General features: G+C 46.4%; 1 protein-coding gene across 4 annotated transcripts in view; it reads left to right on the top strand.

Moving 5' to 3' along the window:
* Positions 1 to 20,841, top strand: part of LOC147102713 (uncharacterized) — a 75,380-nt gene extending 54,539 nt beyond the window's left edge. The window contains exons 1-3 of one of the 4 annotated variants that reach the window (XR_015073073.1): positions 12,440 to 12,543; positions 13,040 to 13,152; positions 20,268 to 20,840. Coding sequence is in view for 1 of the 4 variants with exons in the window: in XM_085963440.1 (XP_085819566.1) it covers positions 12,330 to 12,433; positions 20,268 to 20,458 (295 nt within the window). In the remaining 3 variants the exon portion in view is untranslated. The other 3 variants (XR_015073071.1, XM_085963440.1, XR_015073072.1) reach the window with 3 other exon arrangements.
* Positions 20,842 to 21,609: the final 768 nt, after the last annotated feature.

Raw genomic sequence — 21,609 nt, 5'->3', positions numbered from 1 at the left:
GTTGGAGGCATGGACTAAGGTGTTGCAGAGGGAGCAGTCCCTACGGAAGGTGAGGGGAAGATGCGTTTGGTGGTGGGATCACGCTGGAGGTGGCGGAAATGGCGGAGGATGATCCGTTGAACGCGGAGGCTGGTGGGGTGAAAGATGAGGACAAGGGGAACTCTATCGTGGTTCCGGGAGGGAGGGGGCAGGGGTGAGGGCAGAAGTGCGGGAGAAAGAACGGACACGGTCGAGGGCCATGTCAACCACAGTAGAGGGGAATCCTCGGTTGAGGAAAAAGGAAGACACGTCGGAAGCACTGGTATGGAAGGTGGCATCGTCAGAGCAGATGCGACAGAGACAGAGAAACTGGGAGAATGGAATAGAGTCCTTACAGGAGGCGGGGTGGGAGGAAGTCTAGTCCAGGTAGCTGTGGGAGTCAGTGGGCTTGTAGTGAATGTCAATAACCTATCCCCAGAGATGGAGATGGAGAAGTCAAGGAAGGGAAGGGAAGAGTCAGAGATGGACCATGTGAGGGTGAGGGAAGGGTGGAAATTGGAAGCAAAATGAATGAAATTTTCTAGTTCAGGGCGAGAGCAGGAGACGGCACGGATACAGTCATCAATGTACCGGAAAAAGAGGTGAGGGAGGGGACCCGAGTAGGACTGGAACAAAGAGTGTTCCACATATCCCACGAAAAAGCAGGCATAGCTAGGACCCATGCGGGTACCCATAGCAACACCTTTGATTTGGAGGAAATGAGCAGCACCTCATCTTCCGATTAGGTACTCTACAGCCCTCTGGACTCAACATAGAGTTCAACAATTTCAGATCAGAACCTCGGCCCCTATCACATATATATATTTTTCCATTTTTTTATCCACACTTTTTGTTTTGCCTTTTTTTCTTCTCTCCCACATGGCAGCTGTCCTTCATTCTGCCAGCGCAATTCACACCCCATCTAGAGCCATCCTTTGTTCCAACACCTGTCCCATTACCACCTCCTCTTGCCTTGAATATCTCTTAATGTCTCTCAATGCCTCTTAACCTCTCCTGCTTTCTATCCTGTCACTGACCTTCCCTTTTATTCTTTCATCCCCTCCCCCCTTTCCCAGCCCCTAAACTTGCTTTCCATTTCCTGCTTTTTTCCAGTTCTGACAAAGGGTCATCGACCTGAAACGTTAACTCTGTTTCTCTCTCCACGGATGCTGCCGGCCTGCTGAGTTTTTCCAGCGTTTTCTGTTGTTATTTCCAAAATTCTTCCAGTTAACACTCTCAGCAATTTGCTATTTGCTATTTCATAACAGCCATTTGTTGCCATAGAAAGCTAATATTTTAAATGAAATCTTTTTCTTTTTACTGACGTTATCAATGTATTACTTTGTACATATAGAACAGAAACGTATAGAAATTTCAGACATTTACTACGATTTTCTGGAGGTGAGGTTTATCAGCATTTTACTGCATTGGAGCTTCGAATATCCACTATAACGAGGGGACCCCTGCTGGATAATGTAAATTGGCAGGTAGTCGAGCTTCCACTGTACAACCTGGAGAATACAAATACTGCAAATCTGAACAAGGCAAACACTACATTTTAAATTTCCAATGCTGAAAGTTTAGTCTCAGAACATAGATTAAAAATCAAGGAAAGCTTTGCACGATTAAAGTTGAGTACATTTAAGAGGGCTAATTATATTTCTACTGGAGATCTTAAATACTTTACTGTACTTTACAATAGTGATTTAGGTAAAATTACACAGGAAATCTATTAATAGATCTCACATTTCATTAGATTACCAACTTGCACTAGTTTGGTACCCTGGTGCCCTACTGATCTCAAAACCAGACACCATGGAGGTGATTTTCATTCAGAAGTCGGGTTGGAGGCGGGACTACAACTTTCGGGGTTGTAGTCCTGCCTCCATCGAGATGCGGCCAATCCACGTGATTTTCACTTGATTGACCTTGTTGAGCCTGCCCAGTGGGCTCAGCAGGCCAATTAAGGGCCACCCGGCAACAGGTGACGTCACAGACAGAAATTTCATCTGTCAAGACGTTTCGACAGATGAAATATCAGTGTTTCACAGCTGTTTGAAGCTGTCAAACACTGATAGTCTTACTTCTAACCTGAGTCCTTCTCCACAGACTCAGTTAGAAATCTCACCGGCACAGAAAGCTGCAGGCTGTCACTTTTGACAGATCGCAGCCATTCTGCTTTCTGTGCTGGTTAGATGATGGACTCCCGAAACCTAGAGGAAGGAAGGCTGTAAAGGTAAGTACAGGTAATTTAAACTTCTTTACACACTTTAGACACACCAAACACACTTACCTTTGCACTCATGCACCCATCACTCACCTGAACACTGACATCTCGACCCCTCCAAGTCCTTCAACCCGACGGCCCGACTCCTCTAACTTGGCGTGGTTTGGAGCCGTCGGGAATCCCTCACTTCAAGCTTTAAAATAGGGATTAGGCTAAAAACTGCCTATTAACGACCTGTTAACAGGCAGTTAATTAGCACTAATCCCTTCCCGCCTCGGGTAGGCGGGTCCCAGTGCGAGGCGGGTACCCGCCTCCTTTGAAACTTACATGGAGACGGGTTGGGGGCGGGATGGTGTCGGGACCCCCGAATTCGGGACTTTCACCCCCCACACGCCTCCAATCCCGGCTCCACGGGTCAATGAAAATCGAGGCCCATGACTCCCACTGTCCACTGACCCTGCCTCAACTCCTGCAAAAATTTCCCAGGATGGTTGAGTATGCAGATATATAGAAATCGATAGAAACATACAGAGATTACCACGTGGAAACAGGCCATACCGTCCAACCAATCCATGTCAACACTTGCCCTCCACACGGGCTTATAGTCTGAAACACATTTACCCATTCTGTTGCGAGACCCCTTTTCCTTCATCCACCTATCCTATCTAATCTTGGCTGTTGACCTAGTTTCTGCCCGAGCCACTAACTGGAAGTAAATTCCACAGCTTCACAATTCTCTGTGTAAAGAGGTTTCTCTTGCTCACTCTTCTAAATCTCTTACACTTAATCTTGTATCTATGGCCCCTCGTTCTGGACTACTCAGTCAACTATCCCTCAATCAACATAACAAAAACATTATCTGGTCATTAACACATTGCTGTTTGTGGGAGCTTGCTGTGCGCAAATTGGCTGCCGCATTTCCCACATTACAACAGTGACTACACTTCAAAAGTACTTCATTGGCTGTAAAGCGCTTAGAGACATCTGGTGGTCGTGAAAGGCGCTATAGAAATGCAAGTCTTTCTTTACTCGGGAGTACTTTTAACTATGGACGATGGTGTAAAATGGGTGATATCGAATATGCCGCCCATAATACACACCGCCTGATTTTCATTTCCATTGAGTTCAATAGAAAGAAAAATCAAGCGTGGTGTATAATAGGCGGCTAGTTCGATAATGCCCATTTTACACCATCGTTTAAAGTTAAAATGAAGGAAATAGATGATGGGGGCACAGATCATTTAAATTTTATTGTACATACCATAGGAAAGTGGGTGGATCATTTTCCATTGTGCTGGGGCACAGCTCCACATTGTTCTGTTTCTCATTCTGAATAATAATCTTTTCATACAAAATTATTCAGATAAGCAAAAATTGTTTTCCTTGCCAGTATTAATGGTAATGTCTGTGACTCTGTCCATCATTAACAATCTGTGTAGCTGGAGCTCATTGTAACCAATTCCTATAACTTATTTTAAGCATCAGCTAGCTTTGTTTACTGAGATTGTTAAAGGCAATGTTCTGTGTAATTTGAATATCTGTACATCAGGGGATGCCTCATAATTTTAGATACTGATTTAGGCTGTCCACCATACACTTTTGATTGGCTCAATAGATTATTCTGATTGATAATTAACTGCAGTGAAATGAAAGCTGATAATTTAGTGCAATGTACAGGTCCACAACCTCTTATCCGAAACCCTTGGGGCCAGATGTGTTTCGGAATTTTTCGGATTTCAAACGGTATTACGGTAACACCCTAGCTGCAGCTCTTTTTGACATTTTCACAGTGAAATTAAACTCAAAATCACAAAATAACAAAAAATATCAGAGAGCAGCAGACGCACGTGTGACTGGTAGCAGCGCTGAGACACAACTGACGCCTCACACCTGCGTGGGTCAAGCATCGGCTGCGTCGGGTCATGTTTGGTGCCACTCGGGTCTTGTCGTGCACACGAGTGACGCTCCACGAAAAAACTTTCGGTTTTCGCAGCTTTTCGAATTTCGGAATTGCGGATAAGGGGTTGTGGACCTGTATTATGGTTAGTGGTATGTTTTGAGACATCTGAGTGGCATGTTTTGAGACATCTTTTCACCAACCAGAATAACGACTATGAAATAACTTAAACACCATACACCACAGTGCCGCAATGGACAACATTAGAGCACTGGACTGTCAGGAAGCAGACTTGATTTCAACTCCTATTTTCAGCTGGTATTCCATCCACCTTTATATTCAAATTACTGAATCCAGTTTACATCTCTTGAGTCACAGAATAACCATGGGCTGGATTTTATTAATGGGGACACGCTGGGGGCGGGACTGCTGGGGGTTGGGTTTCAGTCCCGCCCCCTACGACGTCCGGCCAACCCACGCTATTTTCCCTTGATTGACCTTGTTAAGCCCACCCTGCGGGCTTAGCAGGCCAATTAAGGGAAAGCCGGTGACAGAGGACGTCAGCGTATGATGTCAAAGTTGTCAAACACTGACAATCTCTGTTCTTTGGTGAGTCCTTATACTGAAGACTCACTAAACCTCTTTCTTTTAGCAGAAATCAGATGGCTGTTGCACTGGAGAATGCAGCAGCCATTCTGCTGTCATCTCTGCCGTTGAGATGAGGCACCTCCGGATCCCCAAGGGTTGAAGCCTGCAGGAAGAAGCAAAGGTAAGTAAACTTTTTCTAACACTTTACACTCACCTCCCATACTTACCTCTCCACACTTGCACCCATCACTCACCTCCACAGCGGACTTTTCGAACCCGCTCACCCCCGCAGATCCACTGCTCACCTCGCTGACCCTGGCGAGGTTCACAGCCGCCGGGAAGCCCGCACTTGTGTGGGTAAAATGGAGATAATCCTCTTAACTGCCTGCTAACTAACTGTTAACAGGCAGTTAATTGGCTGTAATGCCCTTCCCACCTCCGAGGAAGATGGCTCGGAGCGGGTTCGGTACCCGCTCCCAGTTTCTGCCATTTTCCCGGCAGTCCCGCCTCCCCAGGGCTGGCAAAATTCCCCACCATAATTCTGAAAAAAAAAATGTGCTGTTTTAACCATTGTATGTTTACTCGCACTATCCTATACCTACTGGTATGATAGTGTAACCCAGGGATTTGGCAATAAGTAACCTGATCTGGATATTCATGTCTTTTGCATGTGTACTTACTGCAATCTCTCCAAAGGCAGACCGAGCAGGTACTTGGTAAGGCAAGGCTTAATATGAATCATTAAACTGCTTTATTTCAGAGTGTAAACATACAGAGCAATAGTTAAGATCAGATTTACTTAATTCCATCTAATTTGTCTAGCTGCCTTTTAAAAAAAATCTTGTAGGAATACATTTTGGTTAAAAAGAAATCCCAAATGTTAAAAGTAACCTTTATTTTCAAATCCTTTCTGTGGAAAAATGGTCAAAAAACTTAACGTGCCGTCAGTTGACCCAGAAAAAAAATCAAGAGTGCATCTTTGAAAACCAAAAATGCTGGAAACACTCAGCAGGCCAGGCAGCATCTGCAGAGAGAACAGATAGGGGCCTGGAATTTGCCGGAAAGTCTCGGCACAGCTACTGTAGAAGAGTCCTGCTGATATTTTTCTGAGGAAATTCACGTGTAACTGATTTCACGTTGAAACACCACTGCATACAAATTTTCTCCATCAGTTGCATCCATCGCTTCTGAGGTATATCCGCTGAAAGCCTCGCGCTCATTTACATAGCTCTGCCCGCCTGCAAAAGACCAGCTCACAGCAGTTTCTTGCATTTATGCGAATAATGCGCTAGTGTATATTCACGGACAAACATGTAGATGCAGCATGGCTCAGTGTCTCCTGGTGTAAGAGTAACTGAGGTTTCTGGAGTTGGATGCTGATTTTCTTTGCGATCGTTTTGGAATTTCTCTCACTGAGACCTGCACTATACTTAACCAAAGTGCTGCCAGTCTCAGCACACCCTAAATGTTTTGGACAATTGCTACTGCCCGTGTGTTCAGAAGAACTAAGCAGTTGAAGTGGCCTTCCCAATGGACATATCCCTGTTCTGCATAATGATGGGAGAGGAAGAGGAACAGCAGAGGTATGAGTCTCTGAGAGTGAGGTGTCATGGCAGAAGACAGCAGCCCACTCGCTATTACTCCTGTTGGTGTTGTTGCATGTGCACTTGTTTTACATTGATTTTTATGTTCTAGTGTAGGCAAATAAGCATTGCAGATAATTTAGGTATAAGTTCCCATTGGCAAGATCGCCGTATATTTTGGCATAATTTCTGCATTACTGTGATCCAGGAGATTTGGAGCTAAGGGGCGCAAAATTTGGATCTAGCGCCCGTTCTTTGGAAGCTACGAGTGCCCTTAGAGGTCTAAAATTGCATCTGTGGCGCATGCGCACGTACACTTCTGGTGGCAGCTACAAAATGGCAACGCTGGCATCAACCCAGCGTTACACGCTGATTGACGTCATGATCTCTTCTGGTGGCAGCTACAAAATGGCAACGCTGGCATCAACCCAGCGTTACACGCTGATTGACGTCATGATCTGCCTACTCTGCTTACTTCCGGCAGACGTTCACTTCGCGCGCACTATTATCCTCACCAATATGGTGTCCTGCGCAACTCACACCAAAAGTGCGCGCGCATGCCGCGGACGCCATTTTGGAACCAAAACAGCACTCGTAGCACCGAAAAAGCACGCACACGCCAATCCCAATTTTGCGCCCGAGAAATTTTAAAAGAAAATTGAACATATCCTTTGATGTAAAAAGACTACTGAGTACTTGGTTTGAGTATAAAACAAGGCTTTAATCAACTGTTTCAAAACCATGAGATTCTAGTTACATCACTAGTTCCTGGTTACAGAAACATCCTGAGCAAGCTGGGCCCACGCCCGAGTATTTATACTCCTTGGACGGCGCCACCAGCTGGCCGCCCAGTGTTACTTCATGAGTCATGATAAGATTCATGACATCCTTTCTGTCTCTTTCTCTCTCTTAATCTAATCTTTCTATTCCTCTCTTTATTTCTCTTTCTATACCTGAATTGACATTGAATTCACCCACTCTAATTTAACCTTACTTCGCAGTCTTTGCGCTATTTATTTCACAATCCTTCAATCTGATTGGTTAGGGATATGCACAGTTGCTTGCCCTGTTCACTCAGGTCCCAGGTGCCTTGTTTCCTCAATGCGACGATATCAGTTTGCACTTTCAGCAACATGTCAAGCAAAAAATGTAAAAACCTAAACATGTAAGGGCAAGTCTAACTAACGACAGATGCCATTAGATGCCCTGCTACAGCAAATTATGGCCTGTTGTTTTGAATTTTTGAACCTCAGAGATTTATTTTTCAGTAGGCTTTGAAGAAGTGCCCATCACTTGAGTAATTATTAGCTACAGGAGGTAAACAGACATAAATTTCTCTCTAACAGTTTAAAATTCATGAAAACCTAAGGTGTAAAGCAAACTTATTGACAGCTTTTTATATCCTTTGCTGGCAAGAGTGTACACCACAGGCTAAAGACATCAGTGTTTATGCAACAGAAGGTTTCTTATCCTTGTGAAAATATATATTGGAGGCAATGTGTTTGTACATGAATGGGTGGATTCAGGTGTAATCTGAAATGTCGGTGACCTCTCACTTCATTTAATACTTTAGATATTTATTTTAAAATTCAATAGCTCTGTTCTCATTTCTCCAAACCACTTGCAATGAGCACTTTGTTTAACTAACAAAAATATTTTTTTTAAGACCTATGCAGGAAAACATTAGGGGGAGAAATTCATTATAGCCCCGTTTGGGGCACTAACTTTTAAAAGTTGAAAAAATTAGCGCCAGGCGCTAATGTCTTTCAAATTTTTTAAAATTCGGTTTCGCGCTCCAGGAAAGAAGTGGAACGCTAACTCAAACGCTCCACGTCCTTCCTGGAACGCAGCAGGCAGCAGGCGGGGCAGTGAGCAGCGCTGGACAATGGGCCGTGCAGCACTGCCGTGTTGGAAGGCTCCTTCCCTCCCTTAAAGGGAAGGGCCATCGCTGGAGGCTCTGCAAGGACAAAACTTACCTGGTCCCCGATGGCAGCCGTGATCCGGCCCAATCAGCCCGATGCACAGCAGCAGAGTGCCGGGCTGATCGATCGCTGGAGAAGAAAACTGGAAAAAACCCAGAAAAGTCATTTCAGATTTTTATTACTTACCTCGGCCACCTCGCCTTTAAGTATCGCATCTGAAGCGCCCGGCCTCCCGATGAATGCCTCATGCAGCTGCCGGTGCTTTTGCCCGGCGATGCCACAAGGGGCGGAACCAAAGTTCGGATCCAGGGCACTACCGGGGCGATGCGCACAGTGATGACTTCACGATCTCCGGGCGAAGGAGATCGGAGTGCAACGCCATACCGCTGCTGCAAGTCTCCCGCCGAATATCATGGGAGTAGATCTTCTCGCCGCGCTTGGTCAATAAGTAATCGCCCCCAAGGAGGAGATAATGGGAGACGCAAAGGTACCCAATATCTCCCCTAAGTATGCCTGCCTTTTTCTGACATAAACGGTGTAGCTCACTTAACCATATACCTGTTAATTTGACCCTATTTAAGTGGGGAGTTTTATCAAAAGTTGGAATTATACGACCGGCTGCATTGTTCAACCCCATAGATAACAAGGCACGATATGCAATTTTCATACTACTTTCATTCTGTATATGGGCATTACAGAGTATGCTCTCTTTTTAAACTTTTAACAGCTATTTTTCCTTGACCTCCTTACAATGGCCCTGAAATTAGGATCGGGGGCTTGCCGTGCGTGCAAGCCCCCGATGTGCACTCACCCTGTGCGCCGACATCTGAAGCCCGGGCCTGCTTGCATTTCCTGTCACAGGCCCAGGTCAGCTGTCAGCGCGCTGTGCTTACCTGATCCAGCGGCGTAGTTAGTGCGATGTGCCGGCTGGGATCAGGTGAGCACTGTGCAGCCAATCAGGGGAGGGGAAACGCATTCATGAGTTTGACAGTAAGAGCTGTCAAACTCATGAAAAGTATGGGCTGCCAAAACACTACTTTAACTTTAAATAACATTTTAAAAAACATCCCACTGATTATATTAACTATAAATAAGTTTTTTAAAATGTTTTAAACAATTAATCAATTTTTTGAAAAAAATAAATTTAAAAAAAATAGGGTCTAAAACTAAACTTACCTTACTGTAAATTCTTTAAAAATAACAAAGCTGTGGAAAAAAAAATTCTACATTGTACTAAAAGCCCACTTACCTGAAAAACGAAATACTTACGTCTGCTTTTTCCACGTGTAAAGACCGGAGGCCTTTATACGCGCGCAACACTGAAAAAAAAAAGGAATTTCACTGCGCACGCGCTGCCTGTGCAGTCGCGCGCGCTCTGCCTCTTAACCCCTTGGGTCAGAGGACAGGAAATGCCGGTTTTCAGCGCATGCGCTGTGCATGCTGAAAACTGGCAATTCCTCCGGGCACACGCGTGAGTACCCCGTCCGTACTCACACGTTGTGCCCGGAATTACTGGGCCAATATTTCATGACAAACAACAAGCATTCCTCTAGCAAGCTACAATATTATCATTGAGCAGGAGACCTGAAGGAACCAATTAAATAAAAATGGTCAGCACTAAAAAATAAAGCTACAAATGATGGAAATCTGGAACAGACGTTGAGAATACTGCAAATGCATAACAGATCAGTGTCTAAATGGACCTCAGAACTGGAAAAAGCTGGAGATCAAACAGGTTTTTAAGCAAGTGCAGGGACAGGGAAAGGGGAGGAAAGAACAAAAGGGAAGGTCTGTGATAGGATGGAAGGCAGGAGACATTAAGAGATGGTGCAAGGCAAAAGGAGATGGTAATGGGACAAGTTAAGAAACAAAAGATGGCTCTAGATGAAGTGTAAATGGCACTGGCAGAATGAAAGACAGCTGCCATGTAGGAGAGAGAAAAAAATAAATGGAAAAAAAAAGGGACAGGGGCAGAGGTTTTGGTCTGAAATTTTTGAACTCTATGTTGAGTCCAAAAGGCTGTAAAGAGCCTAATCGAAAGATGAGGTGCTGTTCCTCGAGCTTACGCTGGGTTTCCATGGAACAATGCAAGAGGCCGAGGACGGTGAGGTCTGAGTGGGAGTGGAGCGGGGAATTAAAGTGACAGGCCACCGGAAGCTCGGGGTCACCCTTACGGACTGAACGGAGGTGTTCCGCAAAGCGGTCACCCAATCTGCGTTTGGTCTCCCCAATGTAGGGGAGACCGCATCATGAGCAGTGAATACAGTATACTAAATTGCAAGAAGTACAAGTAAATCGCTGTTTCATCTGGAAGGAGTATTTGGGGCCCTGGACAGTGGGAAGGGTGGAAGTAAAAGGGCATGTGTTACATCTCCTGCTCTTGCACGGGAAGGTGCCAGGCGAAGAGGAAGGGGTGTTGGGAGTGATAGAGGAGTGGACCAGGGTGTCACGGAGGGAGCGGTCCCTTCGGAATGCTGAAAGGGGAGGTGAGGGGAAGATGTGTTTGGTGGTGGGATCATGCTGCAGGTGGCGGAAATGGCGGAGGATGATCCATTGAATGTGGAGGCTGGTGGGGTGAAAGGTGAGGACAAGGGGAACCCTATCGTGGTTCCGGGAGGGAGGGGAAGGGGTGAGAACAGATGTGCGGGAAATAGAACGGACATGGTCAAGGGCCGTGTCAACCACAGTTGAGGGGAATCCTCAGTTGAGGAAAAAGGAAGACATGTCGGAAGCACTGGTACGGAAGGTGGCATCGTCAGAGCAGATGCGGCGGATTCTGCCAGTGCCATTTACACTTCATCTAGAGCCATCTTTTGTTTCTTAACTTGTCCCATTACCATCTCCTTTTGCCTTGCACCATCTCTTAATGTCTGTTAATCTCTCCTGTCTTCCATCTAGAGCCATTTTTGTTTCTTAACTTGTTACATTACCATCTCTTTTTGCCTTGCACCATCTCTTAATCTCTCCTGCCTTCCATCCTATCACAGACCTTCCCTTTTGTTCTTTCCTCCCCTCCCCCCTTTCCCTGCCCCTACACTTGCTTAAAAACCTGTTCCATCTCCAGCTTTTTCCAGTTCTGACGAAGGGTCATCGACCTGAAATGTTAACTCTGTTTCTCTCTCCATAGATGCTGCCTGACCTGCTGAGTATTTCCAGCATTTTCTGTTTTTATTTCAGATTTCCAGCATCCGCAGTATTTTGCTTTTGTCTAAATGGATCTGCTGTGTAAAATTTAAACAGTCACACACAGCTACAAGAAGTGACTAAACTAATGGTTTTCCATTGCTTTAAGAGGACATAATATTTTCAGTAATGTTAGATTTTTAAAATTTACCTAGTTATTTCTCTCAGGCTCTATACCAAGAATTTACTCCTGTAATTAAGCTTTTGCTCCCTACAAACCAGAGTATGACTTTATATGCATTATAGCTGATAATGTAGCATTATGCAAGGTTGAACGTTAACTGTTGTTACCTCGGCTGCCCCTTGGACACCCAAGGTTCACCTCATGCAATTTTCAGGCAAGCCTCTAAGTGGACGAGCAGTACACCCACTTGTTTCAGGCGGGAGGCTGATTAAATATGCAAATTGGGGTCCTATGCCATTGCAGGACCTCACTTGCAATTTTGAAGTATTCTGCCCATTTGTACCAGGCAGTGAGCAGCCTAATCATCGCACCTTAAAGGGACAGTTCACAAAAGAGGCCCTAAACCTTTTTCTATTTTTGATGGGAACAGGCGTGGTCTTCCTGGCCTGCTGCCAGCCTGTGCTCACTCGCCTCTGTGATTGGCTACCCCCTCCAGACCCGACTTGCCAGCCAGTATAGGAGCCAGTAATTTCTTACCGTCACACAACTGGCAAGCGTCAAGGAATCACCCGTGTGTCGCCCACTGCTCGCCAAATGGTTCAGGCCTCCTGACCTTGGTTTTGGGCATGCGGAAGAGCCCGTTCCACCGACTTGACGCCCGTTTTAGGTGGAAGTTGAAATTTCCCCTACAGAGTCTCTAGTCCTCTTGATCAAAGAACTGGTGAACCGGGAGTACACTTGCTGATGTATAGCTCTTGTTGACATATAGTCCTTGTACCCTTTAAAGGTTGACCGAGGACAAAGGAAATTCAAAATGTGTCTTTCAAAATCAAATACAGCTAACAATCATCCAGAAACTTAAAGACACAAAAGCACCAAGGATTTTGCTCCGTAAGTGTCAACAGTGTCTGCCAAATTATTCTTGGAGTCACATTTATTTGTCACCTGGTTTCCAAAGTCCATTTGACTTCGCTGACTATTCACGTGAACAAAGCAAGCAGGTAAATAAGGTTGGAATTAAAAAAATAACAATATTAATGCCTTCCTTACTCTTCTAACAGAGGAAGCTATTTTCAGAACAAAACCATTTCAGATAACTCAGCCATTGGGCCAGATGATAGGCACTGGAGTCTGCTCAAAGCAGTAACAGTCTGCCATAGGCCTGAAGTGATTGAATAAATTATTATGTCGATAGTTTGCAGTCAGTCATCCCATAATACATAGAATGACCCCCCTGTAGCATTTCCAGTCATAGGTAGAATTTGGATTTGATTTGCTGTAAACCCAATTTAAACTGACCAAAGAAAAAAATATACATATAGAAAATTAGAAGATAACATTGTTCCTATGAAATTAAACTTTCTATTTGTCATAAAGACTTCATATTTTCCATAATGTCATGACATCACCATCTGGACTATCACCTTAATTGCCATAATTTCTGCTTTCCCTCTGCTTCTATTTTATGATCTAATATAAAACATTTATTATTTATAGGTATTTCTGTTTATTCCCAACACAAGAAAACACTTGGAGGACCCACTGGAGAGTTTGTTGCTTATGTCTTATGATGTTGGGTCTACCCATTAGATAAATGTTGCAGTCAGTAGGTCCGTGACATGTTTCCTTTGACCCCTTTAACTCTGTCTGGGTGTGTAAAAAGCCTATTTTGCTAAATATAGAATTATTCGTGGGAGTTCAGAGTAATCTTGAAGAGATGCACTCATAGGTTGCAAAGTAAGCAATTTACAGGCACTGGAAGAAATGTCTAATAATATGGGTATGTGTTAGAAAGGACTTGCATTTATATAGAACTTTTCATGTCATCAGGCTGTCTCAAAGCACTTCACATCCAATAGATTATTTTTGATGTGTGGTCACTCTTATAATCAAAGGAAAAGTGACAGACAATTTGTGCACAGCAAGGCCCCACAAATAGCAATGAGATAAATGACCTGTTGATCTGTTTTGGTAGCATTGGTTGAGGGACAAATGTTACCAGGACACCAGGAAAATTCCCCTGCTTTCCGCTAATAGTGTCATGAAATCTTTTACATCTACCTTAACAGGCAAACAGTGCCTTGGTTTAATGTCTCATCTGAAAGATACCACTCCCTCTATACCACACTAAATTGTCAGCCAAGATTACATGCTCAAGTACTGCAGTGGGTCTTGAACTAATGACCTTCCAACTCAGACTCTGAGCCAAGCTCAGGCCAGAAATTTGCCTACCTCAGTGGGTCCGGTGCAGGCAGTGGTCACGACCCCACTGCTGGCTCCATCCCGCTGCCGAAAATGACTGTCCCTTAATCCGGCCTATTAAGCCCACCCAGTGCATTACCCGGCCCAATTAAATGGTGCAAGTCTGGTGACGTCATTCATGGCAGGTTTCAGCTGGGATCTTTAAAGGGACCATGGCCGCAATAGATTTGACGTTTAATCTAACATAGTGCTGTCAGTGTACTACAGCACTGGAGTGCTGCAAACACTGATAAGCACTGCACAGAGGTACACGGCAGCACCCAGGTTCTCCCATGACGAGTCAGAGCACGCAGGGAGGTCCTCTGCCCTTCTGATGGGTGGAAGAGACTGTGATGAAATATTCCATTCATCACTGCCTGTGACTGGTTGGTTTCAGGTTTCTCCTCACCATTGTATTGTATATCACTGCCTGTGACTGTGGTTGATTTCAGGTTTCTCCTCACCATTGTATTGTATATTGGAATGTATGGAATGCATTGTGTGTAGGGCTCCGCCCATACCTGGCCCCTGTGTAAGCAAGCAGTCTGGCCTCATATCCAGTACTGCAGACCTCCAGATGGAAGATACCCCTCTCCACTGCGTGTTATCTTCTAAGTTAATAAAAGCCTTGTTTTGTTTCGCTAACATCGAGTCTCGGAATTATTGAGGCACGTCAATTTTATTAACTTATTTTTTCAACACAATGGACCAACTCCTGAAACCCGAACGTTTGGATTTGGATCAGCATGCTCCGGACGCATCAGCACGCTTCGGACACTGGTTTATGTGTATGGAATTCTTCCTGGACAATTCCACAGCCGTCAAAGACGCTACGGACGCTGCGAGGATGAAACTCGGAATTCTGCGGAATTGGGTAAGCCACCGGGTTTACCCCCTCATCCAAGACGCCGACACGTACCTGGCCGCCTGCGACATCTTAAAGGCGCATTACCAGCAGCCTACGAATGAGGTGTATGCTAGGCATCTGCTCGCCACTCGCGCACAGCGACCTGGGGAATCGGTGGAGGAGTTCCTAGGCACCCTGAAAATGCTTGGCAAAGACTGCAAGTGCCGAGATGTAAAAGCCGCAGTGTACACCGACGAGCTTGTTCGCGATGCCTTTATCACAGGCCTCAGCTCCACTTACATCCGGCAAAGACTGCTGGAAAAAACGGGATTGGACCTGAAACAGGCTGCGGACACCGCGCGATCCCTGGATGTGGCCCAGAGAAACTCGGACGCCTACTCTTCAGCCCGCGCCGTCCACGCCGCCACATGTGCACCAAGGGCGCCGCCATCTTGGAAGGCATCTTCCCCACCCGGCAGCCCGACACCGTCGGGGCCCCGCTCTCCCCCCAGAAGCCCTACGACAGCCGCGACGCGTCGGGGACCCAACTGTTACTTCTGCGGGCAGCCAAAGCATACCAGAAACCTGTGCCCGGCGAAAGGCACCACCTGCTTTAAGTGCGGTAAGAAGGGGCACTTCGGGAAGGTGTGCAGAGGGAACCCCGCCGGAAAACCAACCGCTGGAAAACCCGCCACCGCCGCGTGCACGCCGTGGGAGCGGCCATCTTGGACGCCATCTTGCCCGACCTCGTGGGGTCCGCCATCTTATGAGCAGACAGCGTGGACGCCATCTTGTCTCGATCAGGGCCCTACAGTGGCATCGGTCACAGTGGACCAGACCAGGCCGCACCCGCTATCCAAATCAATGGTGGACATCGAGGTAAACGGGTGCAGGGTTAAATGTTTAATTGACAGTGGAAGCACGGAGAGTTTTATCCACCCTGAACTGGCACAACAACTCTCCCTAAAGGTGGTCCCTACTCAGGGTACCATCTCTATGGCTGATAAAACCCAAACATCGACCATTCTGGGTTACTGCACGGTACAATTGTCCGTTAACGGAACTGTTTATGATAATTTTAAAGTATTAATCATGAAGAATCTATGTGCGAGCGTGATCTTGGGCCTGGATTTCCAGTGCAACCACCAAAGCATCACGCTCAAGTACGGTGGGTCCCAGCCGCCCCTCACAGTGTGCGGTCTGGCTACCTTGAAGGTAAAGCCGCCTTCGCTATTCGCGAACCTTACCCCTAACTGCCGGCCAATAGCGACCAAAAGCAGGAGGTACAGCTGGGAGGACAGGCGGTTTATCGCGACCGAGGTAGACAGGCTCCTGAAAGAGCGCATTATTGAACGCAGCAACAGCCCGTGGCGTGCCCAAGTGGTAGTGGTAAGGGGTAGCGAGAAGAAACGGATGGTGATCGACTATAGCCAAACGATCAACAGGTACACCCAACTAGACGCCTACCCGCTACCCCGCATATCAGAAATGGTGAACCAAATCGCCCAATACCGGGTGTTCTCCACCATCGACCTGAAGTCAGCGTACCACCAGCTCCCTATCAGACCAGAGGACCGCCCGTACACCGCCTTCGAGGCGAACGGACGCCTCTACCAATTCCTCAGAGTCCCCTTTGGGGTGACGAATGGGGTCTCGGTCTTCCAGAGGGAGATGGACCGCATGGTCGATGACCACCACTTGCAGGCAACCTTCCCCTACCTCGACAATGTCACCATCTGCGGTCACAACCAGCAGGATCACGACTCGAACCTCGAGAGGTTCCTGGAAACCGCACAAAAACTCAACCTCACCTACAACGAGGACAAGTGCATTTTCAACACCACGCGCCTCTGCATACTAGGCAGCGTGGTGGAGAATGGGGAAATCGGACCAGACCCCGACCGATTGCGCCCCCTACGGGAGCTGCCCCTGCCCAACACTCCCAAAGCCCTGAAAAGGTGCCTGGGGTTATTTTCTTATTATTCCCAATGGGTCCCCAACTACTCCGACAAAGCCCGCCCCCTCTTGAAAGCATCCTCTTTTCCGCTCTCTGCTGAGGCCCACGCCGCCTTCAAAAGCATTAAGCAGGATATTGAGCGGGCCACGCTACAGGCAGTGGACGAGAACACTCCATTTCAAGTGGAAAGTGATGCGTCTGACTTCGCCTTGGCGGCCACCCTCAACCAGGCGGGGCGGCCCGTAGCTTTCTTCTCGAGGACCCTCCAAGGGCCCGAGATCAGACACTCCTCCGTGGAAAAGGAGGCCCAAGCCATCGTGGAGGCAGTGCGCCACTGGCGCCACTACCTAGCCGGCAAACGCTTCACCCTACTTACCGACCAGCGGTCGGTAGCGTTTATGTTCAATAATAAACAGAGGGGGAAGATTAAAAATGATAAGATTCTTAGGTGGCGGATCGAGCTCTCCACCTTCGAGTATGACATCATTTACCGGCCAGGGGCCCTTAACGAATCCCCTGACGCCCTCTCACGAGGGATGTGTGCCAGCGCCACCGGGGATCGGCTACAGACCCTCCACAACGACCTCTGCCACCCAGGGGTCACGCGGCTGTTCCACTTCATAAAGTCCCGTAACTTACCCTACTCGATTGAGGAAGTTCGGTCTCTGACCAGGAACTGCCGCACTTGCGCTGAGTGCAAGCCTCGGTTCTACCGCCCAGATAGAGCCCACTTAATCAAAGCTACACGGCCCTTCGAGCGGCTCAGCTTAGATTTCAAGGGCCCCCTCCCGTCCGTCGACCGCAATGTTTACTTCCTGAACATTGTGGACGAATACTCCTGGTTCCCATTCGCCTTCCCCTGCCCAGACATGACCAGCGCCACGGTCATTAAATGCCTCAACAGCCTGTTCTGCCTGTTCGGTATGCCGAGCTACATCCATACGGATAGGGGGGCGTCCTTCATGAGTGAAGAGCTACGCCAGTACATGCTGTCCAGGGGGATCGCCACGAGCCGTACCACCAGCTACAACCCCCGGGGTAACGGCCAAGTGGAGCGAGAGAACGGGACAGTATGGAAAGCAGTCACTCTAGCTCTAAGGACCAAGGGCCTCCCTATCTCCCGCTGGCAGGAAGTCCTCTCGGATGTGCTCCATTCGATACGGTCGCTATTGTGTACTGCCACTAATGCCACGCCTCATGAACGAATGTTTGTCTTTCCCCGGAAATCCACCTCAGGCGTATCCATGCCGTCATGGCTCTCCACCCCAGGTCCGGTATTCGTGCGAAGGCATGTGAGGGGCCACAAGACGGACCCTCTCGTGGAGCCAGTGTACCTACTCCACGCCAACCCCCAATACGCATATGTCCGGCACGCTGACGGAAGGGAGGACACCGTGTCCATAAAAGACGTCGCCCCAGCCGGTAACGACAACAACCACGGCGATAGCAGCGACAACGATCGCAGCAACCCTTACCCACCCACTACTCTTTCATCACCCCCGGAAGAACATCGACCAACGGCACCCCCACCAACTACCCCTTCAACAACCCTGGCGGCACCCCCGGCAGAGACCCAGGAGGCCCCCGGGGACACCCAGCCGACACCCGCGACACCACATCAGCCACGTCGGTCGCAGAGGACTACCAAACCCCTGGACAGACTAAATCTATAGAAGGGGTGAATGTGATGAAATATTCCATTCATCACTGCCTGTGACTGTGGTCGGTTTCAGGTTTCTCCTCACCATTGCATTGTATATCACTGCCTGTGACTGGTTGGTTTCAGGTTTCTCCTCACCATTGTATTGTATATTGGAATGTATGGAATGCATTGTGTGTAGGGCTCCGCCCATACCTGGCCCCTATGTAAGCAAGCAGTCTGGCCTCATATCCAGTACTGCAGATCTCCAGATGGAAGATACCCCTCTCCACTGCGTGTTATCTTCTAAGTTAATAAAAGCCTTGTTTTGTTTCGCTAACATCGAGTCTCGGAATTATTGAGGCACGTCAGAGACCTCCCCAGGAGACCAAAACAGCTTGGTTGTAGATTGCAGAGGAGGTCACAAGCAGGGATGTGGTCAGGAGGACCAGGATGCAGTGCTGCAAACGTTTCAATGATCTCAGTGGATCATGAAACGTTAATACAAAGCCACACTCAACCTCATCCTGCTGTGCCTCTCATCACATCCCCATCACTCTGCCTTCCCTACCCTACTCCTGCACATCATTACTCACACCAACATAGCTTGCACATCCACCCATTCCTCTCTATCTAGCTACATTATCACATCCCCATCTCACTAGCCACCCCTCACACTCACCCTCATCTTCGTGACATCATACCAACTAACAACACACAAGGGTAGCCACTTGGGTGTTTTATTCAATGTTTATGTAAAGTTTCTGTTAAGGTGGTGTCAAACATAAAAATCTTTGTTTTCAACACTTGGACAGATTTGTGTGCACCTATGGAAGCGGCTTAGTGAGTTGCAGTGAATGGTGAGACATAACGGTACCCCCACAATGGTGATGAGTGTGAAAGGAACGGCTTGGTCATTGTAGGGATGCTTTATGGTGTTGCTGTGGGGTGGTGCCAACCTGGTGCATCACGTGGCAGCCATACGGGTGTACAGTGTAAAGTTAACTAAATCTGGCCATGATGCAACAATGTGCTCGGGTGCTGATACCCTGTGTCCTGTGCAGCATCAGGTGATTGCAGAGAAGGTTGGTGTTGTTGGTGCTGCTGGTGTGCCTGGTGCTGCTGGTGTTGGGGCTGATCGTGGTCCAATTCTGAGGACCAAGGTGAGACAGTATAAACAGCACCCATGTTGATGGAATAGATGGCAGGTGAAGTACAGATGACAGAAGCATTCTGTCAATGGTGAGAGAGTTCTTCCAATGAGGTGAGACTAGGTGAAAACTTTACTTGAAAGACTTGCAGCCTGCAGAATCTTTACTGGAAATGGACTGAGCAACAGCTTCTGCCTGAGGAAAGTGATCATCTGTCAAGTGGGAGATTTTACTGTACATTTGATGCTGCCAAGTAATCAGTTGGAATAATGGCCACGGAACTCCCGCCTTAGGTTGACAGACGTGGTTCCCGAGCAGCGTGGTTCCCGTTGCCATGCAGTTAAATTTCAAAAGTAAGTTAAAAAGGCCTGTAAAGGGTCTGACAACTAGCTGTTAATCATCTCAATTGGGTTGCCCGCCGCTACCGGTCGGGTCGGCTCCGCGATGACAGGTACACCTGGGGGAAAGGCCTGTGGAAAATAACAACTTTCCCACTCGACCCCCCACTGATCGCCCCGGAAAATTCCGGCCTGAGTTTTTCTTTTAGTATGAGGTACAGATACAATACAGGTCTTCACCTAGTGGGGAAAAAATGAATTAGGCTGCTAATAATCACAGATTTTTCTCAGAACGTGAATTTGCCTTTACAGAAGTGGCCATTAAATGGGATTATTTGCTTAAATGTGCATTAGGATATTTGCAAGCTTTTTCAGATTCTGTGCTTTACATATACAAGGATTCCATGGTATGTTATTTGACAGGTCACTTTCTTATTTCTGTTCATGGCAAATCAAGGTTAATATCTAATGCTCATTACACAGTGGATATTGATATATTATTATTTTTAAATAGTGAGTTTTTTAATGTACTTTCCTCTTTGTTCTTTCTAGATACCTCTGTATCTCATGCTTTACCTGTATTGAGATGGCAAGTGATTGACTTGCGCCTAAGCCTCGACGACTGGCACTCTGTAACCACCCATGGTGAAGTGCAGTCAAAAGCTGTTCCAGGCAACTTTCCCTTCATTTTGGAAAGCATTTTCCTTCCACAGTACGACTGCAATGTGGAATTCACTGTCTGAGGAATACTGGGTGAAAATCTTGACTCTCATGACTCTGGCACCATTCACTGGTGCCCCCAACTGTGGGCACCAGCCTATCATACCACCCCACATTTGCTGGTGATATTAAGTCAAAGTTATAGGAAAATAGTTCCACAATTGAAATATTTGTCCAATTATACAATTCGTGTTCAGGAAATGTAAAATGTAATTGTGGCTATGTTTTAAAATAATAACTTTCGGTATTTCAAAATACACATTCTGTAATAACAGTTGTAAATGTTATGTAGAATATCAAAGTAAAATTCAAGAAATACAAAGAATCTTATAACATTTCTGCATTTGCAATATACTGTAGAAAAAATTAAATATTGTGAGCAATATTTTAAATTCTTGCAAGTGTTAAAATGATATTATCCTTTTATGTAGGGCAGTAGTTTTAAGCCACTCATTATGACATGTTCTAAATAAGCTTGATTATACACCAATTTAACTTTCCTGAAAAGTTCCATTCACCACACTATGCAATTTGAGTTCTGAAAGGAAAGTCTCTTGGGTAAATAATATGGAGGCTGGTTTCTGTAGTACACCTGTCATCTTTGACTAGGTTTACATTTAGTACCATAAATATTATGCCAAGCCTGGGATATGTAGAAGAATGGTGTGAAAAACATGAGTGCTGACAGATGGAAAGCCAATGCCAACAAAATTGAAAAATGTCTTGTTTTGAAACTATCTTTTACCAAATATTACTTGGATTAACTTGTTTTTCCGCAGTAGGGTTTCTGGTCATTAAAGAGGGCGATGATAGTGCTATGAAGCAAAATTTTAATGCTTTCGTCTTTGTGCCAAATATGCCAACATCATGCTTATCCACATGGCCAAGATCCAATTCACATTTCTTCTTGTGCTATCAAAACAGTGTTCCCTAATCCCCCAGGTCAGAAGAACATCCCGTACTGCATCAGTGCAATCTTTCCATTTCCTCTATTTGCCTTTCTGATGGATGTGTAGTAAGATTGATCAATTAGCATTTAATTATGTGCTGATTTGTTCTATGGTCTCACGTCCACTCAGAACTTCATTTGGACATCCCAAACTAATTTTCACTTCATACCCTTAACAGTCGTCAGACAGCCTTTCATTCCATCTGTAAGGATATCGGCTCAAAC

The sequence above is a fragment of the Somniosus microcephalus genome, chromosome 21, assembly GCF_052327205.1.
Source record: "Somniosus microcephalus isolate GS21.2 chromosome 21, FLI_Smic_1.0, whole genome shotgun sequence".
NCBI classification, from domain to species: domain Eukaryota; kingdom Metazoa; phylum Chordata; class Chondrichthyes; order Squaliformes; family Somniosidae; genus Somniosus; species Somniosus microcephalus.
Note: the sequence above shows the minus strand (reverse complement) of the source record. Positions and strands in the feature narration are given on the sequence as shown.